Source organism: Lissotriton helveticus, chromosome 1_1, assembly GCF_964261635.1.
Source record: "Lissotriton helveticus chromosome 1_1, aLisHel1.1, whole genome shotgun sequence".
Taxonomy (NCBI): Eukaryota; Metazoa; Chordata; class Amphibia; order Caudata; family Salamandridae; genus Lissotriton; species Lissotriton helveticus.
The window spans coordinates 138,458,537-138,473,923 of NC_136057.1; the positions used below are offsets into that span (position 1 = coordinate 138,458,537).

Genomic DNA, 15,387 nt, shown 5'->3' on the forward strand with positions numbered 1-15,387 from the left:
TGTCCATCCCTCGAGGGACTCCGCCAGCAAGCGCTAGCCCAAAGCGCAGGGGATACCTCCGGAACTCACTGGGTCTACTGGGACAATGATCTGCTGTACAGTGAGCAAAGAATCGCGGAGCTGGGGGCCAGCCGAGTCCTAGTGGTACCCCTCCGTTTTAGAGACTTTCTGCTAAACCTGGCCCACGATGTCCCCCTGGCAGGACACTTGGGTCAAGACAAAACCTATAGCCGCCTGGTGACCCACTTCTTCTGGCCCAAAATGAGGGACAATGTACACCAGCATTGCCGATCTTGCCCCACGTGCCAAGCCAGTGGGAAGAGCGGCCGCAAACTGAAAGCCCCCCTGCAACCTTTTCCCGTGGTCACCACCCCATTCGAGAGGGTCGGAATCGATATCGTAGGGCCCCTGGACCCGCGCACAAAACAAGGCCATCGATTCATCCTGGTGCTAGTGGACCACGCCACCCGCTACCCGGAGGCTGTTCCCCTGCGGACTGTGACAGCCCCGGTAGTCGGCCGGGCTCTGATGGGGATCTTCTCCCGGGTGGGCTTCCCCCGGGAGGTCGTCAGTGACAGAGGCACGAACTTTATTTCGAAATATATGAAATCTCTCTGGCAACAGTGCGGGGTTACCTACCGGTTCACGACCCCCTATCACCCTCAAGGAAACGGACTCGTTGAGCGGTTCAACCGCACGCTCAAAGGGATGATCGGGGGATTGGAAGAGCCCCTCCGTCGCCAGTGGGATGTGCTGCTGCCGTGCCTCCTCTTCGCATATCGAGAGGTTCCCCAGAAGTCCCTGGGCTTCAGCCCATTTGAACTGCTATATGGACACCCCGTGCGCGGGCCGCTCAGCCTAGTTAAGGAAGGCTGGGAGATGCCCCCTCTAAAGAACCCACCAGATGTTTTCCGCTACCTCCTAACACTCCGCAACCAGACCCGACAATTCCGAGAACTAGCAAAAGCCAACCTAGAGGCCAGTCAAGAGGACATGAAAAGGTGGTATGACCGGAATGCCTCCTCCATCGAATTTGAACCTGGGCAACAGGTATGGGTGATGTCCCCCACCGAACCCTGCGCCCTACAAGACAAGTGGACAGGGCCCTTCAAAGTGGTCGAGCGCAAGGGTCCGGCTACCTATCTCATCGACTTGGAATCTTCCCGGAACCCCCTCCGGGTCCTCCACGCTAACAGACTGAAACCGCACTTTGTACGGACAGAACTCAGCCTCCTGATGGCCACAGACAATGGGGCTGAAGAGGACTCCGAGCCCCTCCCGGACCTCCTACGAACGCAGGAGAAAGACGGCTCCGTAGATGGGGTCCGACTCTCAGAGGCCCTCACCCGAGAGCAACGCCAGGAGTGCCAAGTTCTCCTGTCACAATTCGCCAGCCTGTTCTCCCTCACCCCAGGTGTCACTTCCTGGTGTACGCACGATGTGGACACGGGGGACAGCCCCCCTATCCGCCACCGGGCCTACCGCGTGCCAGATCGGGTACGGGCCTGCATCCAGGAGGAAGTAGCCAAAATGCTCACGCTCGGGGTCATCGAGCCCTCAGACAGCCCCTGGGCCAGCCCTGTAGTACTGGTCCCCAAAGCAGCTGCCCCCGGCACCATACCAGAACTCCGGTTCTGCGTCGACTACCGGGGCTTGAATGCGGTCACCAGGACAGACGCACATCCCATCCCCCGGGCAGATGAACTAATCGACCGCATGGGAGCTGCCCGCTACCTCAGTATCTTCGACCTGACGGCGGGCTACTGGCAAATCGGCCTCACACCCCGGGCACAAGAACGTTCTGCCTTTTCCACTCCCGATGGCCATTACCATTTCACAGTCATGCCCTTCGGCATGAAGAATGCCCCAGCAACATTCCAACGGCTCGTCAATCAGGTCCTGGCGGGGCTCGAAGGATTCAGCGCCGCCTACCTAGACGACATCGCTGTATACAGCAACCAGTGGTCCGAGCACCTCCACCACCTCCGAGCAGTGCTGCACGCCCTTCAGCGAGCCGGCCTCACGATCAAGGCCAGCAAATGTCAAATTGGGCAAGGGTCTGTAACCTACCTCGGGCACCAGGTGGGAAGCGGCCTGGTGGCCCCTCTGCAGCTAAAAATTGCCGCCATCCAGTCCTGGCAGCCCCCCATTACCCAGACCGAGGTACGAGCCTTCCTGGGCCTCACGGGCTATTACCGAAGGTTCGTGAAAGACTATGGGACTATCGTGAGGCCCCTCACAGAACTCACGTCAAAAAATCAGCCCCAGAAAGTCAACTGGACCCCAGAGTGTCAAGCTGCATTTGAACAATTGAAAGCCGCCATGTGCTCCGCCCCTGTGCTCCAGGCCCCCGACTACAGCCGGGAGTTCATCGTCCAGACGGATGCCTCCGACCATGGCATTGGGGCAGTCCTGTCTCAAGTGAACACCGAAGGCCGTGATCAACCGGTGGCCTTCATCAGCCGGCGACTCCTACCACGGGAACAACGCTGGAGCACCATAGAGAGGGAGGCCTTCGCGGTGGTATGGGCCCTCAAGAAGCTCCGGCCCTACCTTTTTGGCACACCCTTTCGGGTACAGACCGACCACCGACCCCTGCAGTGGCTGATGCAGATGCGGGGGGAAAACCCGAAGTTACTACGCTGGTCCATCTCCCTACAAGGGATGGACTTCACAGTTGAACATCGGCCGGGGCCAGATCACGCCAACGCAGATGGCCTGTCCCGGTTCTTCCGCCTCGACGAGAAGAGTCCCCAAGAGAATGGGTAACTCTCCCCGCCTTCAGCTGGGGGGGACGCATGTTGGACAGGCCACATGAAGGGCCGCTCTCCCCCGGCCCAACCAGGCCCGAGCCAGCCACGCAAGTACCACACACCACCATTGCACGTCCACCGTCCCCGCAGAGACCCCTACACTCGAACCTGTTGACCGCGTAGGCCGACCCACTACCGGCCTGCGCGCCCATCCTGGGCGCCATCTTGGACACTCCACCACGAGGCCGCCTGGCCCCCGATCGACCTCAACCCTGGGCCTGGCCAGGCCCCAGACATTCCGGCACCAACATCCACCCAGGAGGTGAGCGGGCTACTTGGTCAAGTCAATGGGAGCAAGAGGTGTCGATGGCTCTCCCCCGCCAAGTACCGCTCGCCCATCGCCTCCCCGGGCGCTGGCTCCACCCCCCTGCTGGGTGTCTGAACTCCCTCATCCCGGACCTCCCGACCTCCAAGTGCGAGGGTCCGGACATCAAAGCACACCAGCCCTATAACTGGGGCAGCTCCAGAGCAGGACGGCAGTTGTATCTTGGAGTCGAGAGACGCAAAGAAGAACTCATCCTTGACGGACTACTGGCGCTGCCGTAGCTCTGTCTTGTGCACCCTCGTCTTGCCTGCTGGCGCTGCCGCGGCTTTGGGAACCACCCTATCCTTCATCGTCGTCGGGACCTGCTGGCGTGGCCGCGGACCGTTTGTAACCACCACCTTCATCGGGACCTGCTGGCTCTGCCGCGGACCGTCGTCTTCCTTCATCCATCTCGGGACCTGCTGGCTCCGCCGCGGCCCGTCCATCTACACCACCGAGCTCGAGGATTGAGAGCTATTTCCATCTTTTTGGTAACAAGACTGTCCCGCTACCCTTTTCCCAAACAGAGACCAGAATAGAGGGGACCCCTGAGTCCAGACCTCCTTGTACCATTCTACCGTACTTGAAGAATTGCCTATAAAGTATCGTTGAACTTTATCATTGTGTGGTGTCCGTCTGTGGGGGGGGGAGTTACTTGTCTGTACGATTCACTGGAGACGGCTCTCCCCGGAGACCTCTCCCCTTGTCCTCGGCCGACCCTCCCGGTCCGTCTAACAGTTCCACTGACCCTCCTGCATGCCCTCTGCTGCCACTGCCCCTTTGGTTCCACTGACCCTCCTGCCTGTCCTCTGCTGCCACTGCCCCTTTGGTTCCACTGACCCTCCTGCCTGTCCTCTGCTGCCACTGCCCCTTTGGTTCCACTGACTCTCCTGTTTGACCTCTGCTGCCACTTCCCCTTTGGTTTCACTGACCCTCCTGTGAGCCCTCTGCTGCCACTGCCCCTTTGGTTCCACTGACCCTCCTGCCTGTCCTCTGCTGCCACTGCCCCTTTGGTTCCACTGACTCTCCTGTTTGACCTCTGCTGCCACTGCCCCTTTGGTTCCACTGACCCTCCTGTGTGCCCTCTGCTGCCACTGCCCCTTTGGTTCCACTGACCCTCCTGCCTGCCCTCTGCTGCCACTGCCCCTTTGGTTCCACTGACCCTCCTGCCTGCCCTCTGCTGCCACTGCCCCTTTGGTTCCACTGACCCTCCTGTGAGCCCTCTGCTGCCACTGCCCCTTTGGTTCCACTGACCCTCCTGTTTGCCCTCTGCTGCCACTGCCCCTTTGGTTCCACTCCCCCTCCTGTTTGCCCCCTGCTGCCACTGCCCCTTTGGTTCCACTGACCCTCCTGTGTGCCCTCTGCTGCCACTGCCCCTTTGGTTCCACTGACCCTCCTGTGTGCCCTCTGCTGCCACTGCCCCTTTGGTTCCACTGACCCTCCTGCCTGCCCTCTGCTGCCACTGCCCCTTTGGTTCCACTGACCCTCCTGCCTGTCCTCTGCTGCCACTGCCCCTTTGGTTCCACTGACCCTCCTGCCTGCCCTCTGCTGCCACTGCCCCTTTGGTTCCACTGACCCTCCTGCCTGCCCTCTGCTGCCACTGCCCCTTTGGTTCCTCTGCTGCCTCTGCCCCTTTGGTTCCACTGACCCTCCTGCCTGCCCTCTGCTGCCACTGCCCCTTTGGTTCCACTGACCCTCCTGCCTGCCCTCTGCTGCCACTGCCCCTTTGGTTCCACTGACCCTCCTGCCTGTCCTCTGCTGCCACTGCCCCTTTGGTTCCACTGACCCTCCTGCCTGTCCTCTGCTGCCACGGCCCCTTTGGTTCCACTGACCCTCCTGCCTGCCCTCTGCTGCCACTGCCCCTTTGGTTCCACTGACTCTCCTGCCTGCCCTCTGCTGCCACTGCCCCTTTGGTTCCACTGACCCTCCTGTTTGCCCTCTGCTGCCACTGCCCCTTTGGTTCCACTGACCCTCCTGTTTGCCCTCTGCTGCCACTGCCCCTTTGGTTCCACTGACCCTCCTGCCTGCCCTCTGCTGCCACTCCTGTGGGTCTGGATATATATATTTTTGTAATGATTTACTGTACTGCAGTCCCATTCTGGTTGCCGCGGTATCGATCACACACGGGTCCGTCATGGATACCGCACTAACCACCATCTCAAATATTTATTTACTTTTGTTTCTTGTCCAAGGGTGTGTCCACCCTGCCTCCTTCTATGTGTTTTGAAAATAATATTCAGGACTTGCGGACTGAGTCCTGTAATGGATGTCTCAGCATTATGCTGGGGCCAGCTAATAACATCTTTCGGGACCAGGGTAACAGCCTAGGTACCACAGTACCTGAATGACCCAAAGTTGTAAATGCTGCCTCTGCCAATCAGAGGGTTCCAGTTTTAAACAAGCATTGGAAATGCAACCAGTCTCGCATTGGTGCTGTGTTGGTGGTGGGGCACTGATGCAAAAATGGTGCTGATGTTTATGTTGTGCTGCGTAGGTGCTGAGGTGGTGCTGCGCTGATGCTGAGTTGGTAGTGAACGGATGAGGAGGTGATGCTGAGGTGCATATGAGGTTGTGCTGAGTGATGTAAAAATGGGATTTCCTTTCTGTGTTCTTCAGTTAATTCTCAATCATTTAGCATATAGCAGATATTCTCAATCAATTTTTGCATGACATGTAGAAATATTAGATACAAAAACTCTATAGATTCCTCATTTCTCACAAATTTAATATTCTGAAAAAACCTAGTTAAAATTACAGTACACAAATTAAAAACAATATAAAAACAATATGCAATCAATTGCTCAAATCAAAGATCTTCCCACTCTATACATTTCTGATTTGATCTATGAATCTTAGTTTGCATGTATTGCATAAATTTGACATGTAACATACAAATTAATACAATTTAATACAGTATAGTTAAAAAATCATATGGAGTCCTTATGTCGACGCGTTTCGGTGCTTGAGTTTGAGTCAAATAAACACCTTCCTCAGGACTGAACTTTATCAAAAACCAGGTATCTTCTTTCTAGAAAGACGAATACATACAATTAGTCTCAAATTTTCCTAAATGAGAAATTGGGTCCCTACTCCTACATGTCATGTATCTATCTGCGTATATTGCGTCCTTTTACATTGACCAATATGTTGAGCTTACTTTTATTGCATGTTCATCATTATTTTCATGGAATACTGGACCATCAAGTTTACTTTCCAGGTGCTCTTGTGGGTTCTGATTCATGTATATCAACCACGATACCTATACAGATGGGTGAGCGAATGGTCAAAAGTTATTGTCTTGAGGAATGAGGAATCTATAGAGTTTTTGTATCTAATATTTCTACATGTCATGCAAAATTGATTGAGAATATCTGCTATATGCTAAATGATTGAGAATTAACTGAAGAACACAGAAAGGAAATCCCCTTTTTACATTATCTATACCCAGTCCTTTCTGGTTTATCTGGGAAACTCTCTTCTTTGGAAGTTTTGCTGAGTGATGGAGAGGTGCTGGTTCATGCTAAGGTAGTGGTGCTGCACTAGTACTCAGGTGGAGATGAGAAATGTTGGGTTGGTGTTGTGCTGAGGTGATGCTGCGCTGATTTTGAATTGGTGCGGTATTGGTGCTGAGTTGCTGCTGAGGTGGGGCTGCTTTGGTGCTGAGGTGGTGCAGAGTCATGTTGAGGTCGACCTGAGTCATTCTGAGGTATTGCGCTGCACTGGTGCTCAGGTGGTGCTGCACTGATGAGGAGGTAGTGATGCGCTGATGCTGAGATGGGGCTGTGATGATGCTTGGTTGGTGGTGTTCAAGTGGTGCTGTGCTAATGCGAAGATGGTGATGTGCTTGTGCTGCACTGATGCTGAGGTGTTGCTGCACTGAAGCTGAGGTGGTGCTGCACTGCGTGGTGGCTTACTGATGAGGAGGTAGTGCTATGCTGAGTGTTGCTGAGTTGGTGATGAGTGATGCTGTTGTGGTGCTGGGTGATGCTGAGGTAGTGGTGGTGGTCCACTGGATCTGAGGTGGAGCTGAGCTAGTGCTCAGGTGGTACTGAGTGATGTTGAATTGGTGCTGTACTGAGGTGGTAGTCCACTTATGCTGAAGTAGTGCTGCATTGGTGCTGAGTTGCTGCTGAAGTTGGGCTGCATTGGTGGTGGTGCACCGATGCTGAGATAATGCTGTGCTAAAGCTAAGATGGTGCAGTGCAGATGTTAGGGTGGTGCTTCGCTGGTGTGGAGGTAGTGCTGAGTTGGTGCTGTGCTGGTACTGCGCTGATGCTGAGTTGGTGCTGAGGTGATGTTGAGGTAAGGCTTATTGCTGCGGATTCCTTCATCACCACCACCCTTTAACAGTGTCCCTTAAGGTTCCATAACCACTAATGTTCAGATGCAATTAATTAGTTATAAAGCACCACTCATTCCAGTGTGGGGTGTCAACGCATTTTGCATCACACACACAAATTACACACAGGCAATCAATCATATGTGTATAAATTAGCATAAAGGCAATGTTACATAAGACAGAGGACTTCAGGGTGTAGGAGTCACAAGTCATGCATATAGGTATGAAGCATTGCTAAAGTGTGCTTGGGCCCCAGAAGCACAAACTCAGAATTGAAAACAGCACACCATAGTTGGGGTTTCTCTTAAATAAAAAGAACCGATTTCTACGCAGATTAACCCTTTTTGCAACATTAATATCTGCTCTAATCTATACTTTGCAGTGCATGCAGTTCTGTGATGACAGTTATAAATTCACTGTTCTAGGTTAGGATTTTAATTTATAAGCTGCAAGTAACAGAAAAGCAGTAACCCACTGACCTATTTACATGTTATGCAGTTTGTGTTCTGCATGGTACACTTTCTTTGCAGCTGGAATATTAACCCTCTGCTACCTTTCAATGAGTCAAAACTTCTTCCACCAGACAACTCCATCTCTCTAACATTAATCACTGGAGTTATCTTGACATTTTTATTGTCTGGAATTGCTTGAGGCCTGGAATGTGTCAGTGAGTGCTTTTAAAAGCAAAATAAATTTGGAAACGGGCCCCTCTGCTCTGAAGTCAGTATACAGTGCCATCACGCCGCCCTTGCTCCTGTGCTCCGTCTGCTCTGAGTATTTTGTGTTTTACTGTGCTCATTATTGTATTTGCTTTGTGCCCTGTGTTTAGCTCTTTTCTGTTTTCTGCATTCCCCGTGACTGTATTTCTCCCACTCTGTGCCCCCCCGCTTCCCGCCGCTGCTCTATGGTGGCCCCGCCCCTTTTCTCTTCTGTACCCTCTCCCCGACGCCCATTCGCCGCCCCGCTCCCGCCTCCCAGATGCTCCTCCCTCCTTCTTGGCCATTTATGGAGGAGACCGCGCGGTGGTAAGCTGTGACTCTTGACCCTGCTCGCAGGTCCGGTCGGTCCACGCACCGCATGGCTCCCAGTGTGTGACCAGGACCTTCACCGCTGCTGCTGCGAGTTCGCCGCTGCTCCTGTGCTCCGTCTGCTCTGAGTATTTTGTGTTTTTACTGTGCCCATTATTGTATTTGCTTTGTGCCCTGTGTTTAGCTCTTTTCTGTTTTCTGCACTCCCCGTGACTGTATTTCTCCCGCTCTGTGCCCCACCCCACTCCCCGCTTCCCGCCGCTGCTCCCCGGCAGCCCCGTCCCTTTTTCTCTTCTGTACCTGCTCCCCGACGCCCATTCGCCGCCCCGCTCCCGCCTCCCAGCTGCTCCTCCCTCCCACTTCGCCATTTATGGAGGAGACCGCGCGGACACGCCCAAAGGCAAGCCCGTCTGCGCCCGTTCGCGCCTGGACCGCGCCCAGTGCCAGAACCCCTGGTCCCCGCAGGAACCAGGACACGCGACTGAAGTACGACACCGCCGCCCTCAACGCACTCAACACCGGACGTCCACCCGCCTGCTATCAAGCCACCCCAAGGCGCACCCACGGACCCTTCACCTGTCAAGCCTGCAAATTCACCTGCCTCTGACCCCGCACCCCGCCCGCCAAACCAAACCACAACAACAACCACCTCAAGTGCATCCTCCTCAACACCCACTCCGTTCACAAGCACGCCATCGAACTCTGGGACCTCCTCGACACAACAGCACCTGACGTCGCCTTCCTCACGGAAACCTGGATGAACGCCTCCTCAGCCCCCGACATCGCTATAGCCATCCCGGACGGCTACAAAATCACCCGGAAGGACCGCGTCAACAAAACAGGAGGAGGGATTGCCATCATCTACAGAAACACCATCAGCGTCAAGACCAACACCGAAGACACCTTCTCCACCGCCGAACACCTACACTTCCAGATCCACACAGACCACCCTCAGAGGAACGCTCATCTACAGACCCCCGGGCCCGCGTACACAATTCAGCGAAACCATTGCCGACCTCATCAGCCCGCACGCCCTAGCCTCACCAGAATACATCCTCCTAGGAGACCTGAACTTTGACCTGGAGAAAAACAACGACGGCACCACCACCACCCTGCTCGACAACCTAGGAATCAAGCAACTGGTGGACACCCCCACCCACCTCGCTGGCCACACTCTCGACGCCATATTCTCTGCCAGTAACCTCGTCACCTTCAGCCACTCAACGGGACTACACTGGACCAACCACAGGTGCATAAACTTCACATTTAAGAAGACTACATCTCACCACCTCACACATCAGATGCTGGAGCAAAATCACCACAGACCAGCTTACCACATCACTGAGCCAGAACCCACCAGCCGACACCAACATACCCGACACCAACGCGACACAGCCCACAACCTCACGCAGTGGATCACCAGCTGCGCCAAAGACCTCGCCCCATGGCAAGACCACCACCAGAAAACCCTCATGGTTCACAGACGCCCTCAAAACCGCTACCTGCCGTACACTCGAAAAGACCTGGCGCCACAAACAAACAACAGAAAACATGACAGCCCTCGAAAATGCCACCCGTGAATACCATCAGCAGATCCGGGCCACCAAGAGGACATCGTTCAAAGAGCGACTGGACAACAATACCCATATCAGCAAGGAACTCTTCAGCATCGTCAAAGAGCTCTCCAACCCCAACGCCAGCAACAACGACATCACCCCTTCGCAAGACCTCTGCAACTCCCTCGCCACGTTCTTCCACCGCAAGATCGCAGATATACACGACAGCTTCGGACCCCAAACTCCACCTCCAGACACAAAACCAGCGACCCCCACCACCACCACCATCAGCTCTTGGACCCCTATCAGCAGCGAAGACACCATCCACGTCATGAACACCATCCACTCCGGCTCCCCCTCCGACCCATGCCCCCATCACATCTTCAACAAAGCCGACACAACCATCGCACCCCACCTGCGAAACGTCATAAACAGCTCATTCAAGTCAGCAACCTTCCCTGAGAGCTGGAAACATAAAGAGATCAACGCCCTCCTGAAGAAACCCACAGCGGACCCCAAGGACCTCAAGAACTTCCGATCCATCTCTCTTCTCCCCTTCCCGGCTAAAGTCATCGAGAAGACCGTCAACGAACAGCTGACTGCTTTCCTTGAGGCAAACAACTCGCTCGACCCTTCCCAGTCCGGATTTTGAGCCAACCACAGCACCAAGGCCGCCCTAATCGCAGCCACTGACAACATCAGAACCCTGATGGACAACGGAGAAACAGCCGCCCTCATCCTCCTAGACCTCTCAGCAGCCTTTGACACCGTCTGCCACCGCACCCTAATACACCGCCTCGACAACACTGGAATCCAAAGAAAAGCTCTGGAATGGGTCACTTCGTTCCTCTCCGGCAGAACCCAGAGAGTCTGCCTCTCCCCCTTCCGTTCCACGGCCACCAAGATCATCTGCGGCGTGCCTCAAGGATCCTCACTCAGTCCTACGCTCTTCAATATCTACATGAGCCCCCTCGCCACCATCGCACGAAAACACAACATCAACATCATCTCTTACGCCGACGACACCCAGCTGATACTCTCCCTCACCAAGGACCCAGCCATCGCCAAAACCAACCTTCAGGAAGGTATGAAAGAGGTAGCAGAATGGATGAAGCACAGCCGTCTTAAGCTCAACTCAGACAAGACAGAGGTCCTCATCCTCAGACAATCCCCATCTGCCTGGGACGACTCCTGGTGGCCCTCGGCGCTGGGCACCGCACCGACACCCACGGACCACGTACGCAACCTGGGATTCATCCTGGACTCCTCCCTCACAGTGACCAAACAAGTCAACGCCGTCTCATCCTCATGCTTCAACACCCTGCACATGCTTCGAAAGATCTTCCGATGGATCCCCACAGAAACCAGAAGAACAGTCACCCAGGCCCTCGTCACCAGCCGGCTGGACTATAGGAATGCCCTATACGCAGGAACCACCGCCAAACTTCAGAATCGCCTCCAACGCATACAGAACGCCTCCGCACAACTCATCCTCAACATCCCTTGCCACAGCCACATATCCACCCACCTGAGGAACCTCCACTGGCTCCCCGTCAACAAAAGAATCTCGTTGAGACTGCTCACCCACTCACACAAAGCGCTCCACAACATGGGCCCGAATACCTCAACGGACGCCTCTCGTTCTACACCCCCACCCCCCAGCTTCTCTTCACCACCAGCCTCGCCCTCGCCATCGTCCCACGGATTCACAGAACCACCACCGGGGGAAGATCATTCTCCTACCTGGCAGCGAAGACCTGGAACTCCCTCCCCATTTACCTACGACTGACCCAGGACCATCTCAGCTTCAGGAAGCACCTCAAGACCTGGCTCTTTGAGCAGTAGCAGCGCCCCCCCCCCCCCCCCTCCATCGCCTTGAGACCCTCACGGGTGAGTAGCACACTCTATAAATGGAAATGATTGATTGATTGATTGATTGTACGTGCCCTGCGTTGTGTTCTGCATTTATTTAATGTACTACATTCAAATGCATATTTACAGGGAAACATTTTGGCCTCAGCGCTAAACCAAGAGCAGAGCCTTCCAACCCCTCAGCCAGCAGCCAAGCACAGGTCCTGGAGTGTAGGAAAGAACACAAGCAGCTTGGATATTAAAGTATCATTTGAAGCATTGATTTAATGGAACTGAAACAATGGCTGTTTTTAAGCAGTGGTTTAACTTTAATACTTGATTTAGAGCTGCAGTAGCTAGATGGCAGGCTGTTGCACTGCTTTTATGCCTATTTCTGGAGGAAATTAAAGGTGGCAGACTTAGACTTAAAACCATAATAATTAATTGCTTGCATTCCAAACCAGCCTGGGAGATGTCTTCAGGAAGAATACAAAAGAATGGCAGCCACATGGAAGGTACTGAGGGTTAATGCTGCAACAAAGTGTACGCAGCCAAGGGTCCGAGCAGCCACAGTGTAACACGAGGCTGAAAACATAATAAAATAGTCCCCGACGGGCAGATCAACAGAACAAAGCATAATGATATTGTACTAAGTCCTGCTCCTTAGAGGACAAAGGAGGGACTGGCCATCAATAAGTAAGGAGTTTTAAAGGACATTCAAACAAACAAATGAGAAGCAAGGAATGGCATTTGGCCCACAGAGATATATGTATCCTAAAGTATACAAGAGGCTGTACGCTTACGCTTGGCCTAAAAATGACTATCTAGCGGGATTCCTCCAGGATCAACAATCCAGGTATCACTCTTTTTAACTCCTTCATGCCCACTTACAGTACCTCTTCCAGTGTGAATTCCTCAAAAACGGCTGAACAGGTTTATACCAAATAACAAAAAGCACACTTTATGAGTAAAATTCTAACTTTTAGCCAAATGTGCTATCATTCCATTCAGCCAGTTTTCTGTTAACACTTCCTGAACGATTACAACACATAACAAAAAACATGCTTGCTTTAGGCAAATTTGGTATAATTCTATTCAGCCAGGTTTTTGTTATCACGTCCTAAGATTTCCTTTGCGAGTTAATATGGAAAATTAATGTTTTGGGACCACCTTTTTCTAAGCCCCGGCTTCACAAATAAGTGGAAAGCGTTCCAGGGAGCTGGCTGCCTAAGTGGTTTACAACTTTTTAGGTGAACGTTTCATGAAGATTCGTCAAATGTCGTCAAAGTTATTAGTGAAACAAAAATCATGTAAACTCTGCCCTACTAACAATAATACTATTACACTGCACATCTCCATATGTGATTTATACCATAGCTTTTTGTCACATTTTTTTTTGTTTTTTAAATGTATTTAGCTAAAACCAGGATGCAAAGTGTTAAGTATGTGCAAGGAGGTAAATTCAGACTGAAGAGGCCTGCTGCCTATCAAGTAAGAGGTTTTTCCCTGTGTAATGTCATTGCAACCTGCAAACAGTGGTCTTCAAATGTCAATTTCACTCTACTGTGGTGGTAACTTTGCTCTGCAGTTATAAATCTGTGTTTATTTGTACGGATGCCCTGGATAACATGGCATTGGGCCACATTTATTTTCAGTGCATTTAAGCATGACATGGCGGTGAGAATGTGGCACAATAACCTATTATTAAGGGCGACTCACCTAAAAAACACATTCACTCATTAAGGGCCTGCTTGAGATCTTGGCGGACGGGTTACTCCATCACAACGGTGACGGATAGCCCATCCGCTGAAATCCAAAGCCCATTCTATCCTATGGGATTTATATTTTGGCGGACAGGATATCTGTCACCGTTGTGATCGAGTAACCCGTCTGCCAAGATCTCAATCAGGCCCCAAGTGCTAGTTTGCAAATTGGAGGTAAAAATAAATGGCAGTGAAAATGGGCAGAGTGTCATGACATACCGAATGCCGAACATTTGGGCTCCGCCTGTCACCTTAAAAGTGTGAACGACATCCCATGCACCATCACAAACGTCACTCTCAGCCCAGTTAACTTATGGCAAGCCTGAGATGGCTTCTCTGTTTTGCATTAAGTATTGAAGTAGTCTGCACACTTTATTGTCTCCAAATATGAATGCTTACATCTTTGTTCCACACTTCAGGGAGCCCCAATGTTGGGAAAATCATAATGAGTGCCGCAGCGAAGCAGTTGACACCCGTCACGCTGGAACTGGGTGGGAAGAACCCCTGCTTCGTTGATAATGCATGCGACCCCGAGACCACCGCCAACCGAGTCATCTGGGCCCACTTTTTCAATGCTGGCCAGACCTGCGTAGCTCCAGACTATGTGCTGTGCACCGAGGAGATGCGCGAGCAGCTGCTGCCGGCCATGAAGGAGACTCTGGAGAAGTTTTATGGAAAGGACCCGAAGCAGTCCCCCGACTTTGCACGTATTATCAACGACCGACACTTCCAGAGGCTAAAGGCACTGCTGGGATCTGGCACCATAGCCATCGGTGGGGAATGTGATGAGAAAGAGAGATATATTGGTGCGTGGTTTTGAATCATTAGTCACTCTTCTGCTTTTAGAAGCTGTTAAATGTCTTTGTTTATTTGTCTGTTTTCTCCAGAATGAAGTTTGAGACCTTTTCAAACTTCCAGCATCTCGTTTGATCTTACTGCAGATTTAAAAGATGCATTTGTGTAAATTTCTGCATTTGTGGAGTTTATTTTTCTTAGAATTATGTTCTAAAGGGACTTCAGGTGGTCCTTTCTAGGAGTTTATGTTTATGGTTTAACCTGAGTAAGTAGCAGCCCCTTTCTCCATTCATTAACAGACATTATATGATACCATGCACATAGCTGATACATATTCTCCTAAGCAAAGACCTCTACTGAAGCATAAGATGTGATGTGGCTCCACTCACCAATGTTCACATTTCTGAGGCTACAGCTGTAATACTGAGTTAAAAGAGCAGCTCTACTCGATTACTATTGGGATCCTAAGTAATGAATTTTATTGCTGGGGATAAGGTGAACCCTTTAGACTTTGGTAGTGAAATGTCTCCATTTGTGAGTTAAAGGTGCAGCTTTACTTACTGACGTCCTTGTTGTGAGTACGGAGAAACAATTCTTCCATTACTGAGTTAAAGAGCAGGTCTTGTCAATGCCCACCAGGCCCTTTACCTAGGAGGTACTCTATCCATGAGCTGATCAAGAAACCCATCTCACTCCTCATCGGCCCTTAACCAAGATGAAGGCTTATGTCTAACCTAAAACCCCTACATATCTAGTTTTACACATATATGTACCTTGACAATATATATATATATATATATATATATAAGGTTGATAGATGTGAAGTTAAGAATATTAAATCTATACTTACCTTCTTTATATGTTGGTCCTCGATATTTTTGACAATGTTCTGCCCGCACAATATTTTTGTTTCCGATCTGTTAGGGGTCAGCGATTCA

General features: G+C 51.9%; 1 protein-coding gene across 2 annotated transcripts in view; it reads left to right on the forward strand.

Moving 5' to 3' along the window:
• Window positions 1-15,387, forward strand: part of LOC144771821 (aldehyde dehydrogenase family 3 member B1-like) — a 295,143-nt gene that overhangs the window by 215,464 nt on the left and 64,292 nt on the right. For both annotated transcript variants that reach the window (XM_078656114.1, XM_078656156.1), the window contains one exon: window positions 14,074-14,460. In XM_078656114.1, coding sequence (XP_078512240.1) covers window positions 14,074-14,460 — 387 coding nt within the window. The remainder of the gene's footprint in view (window positions 1-14,073; window positions 14,461-15,387) is intronic.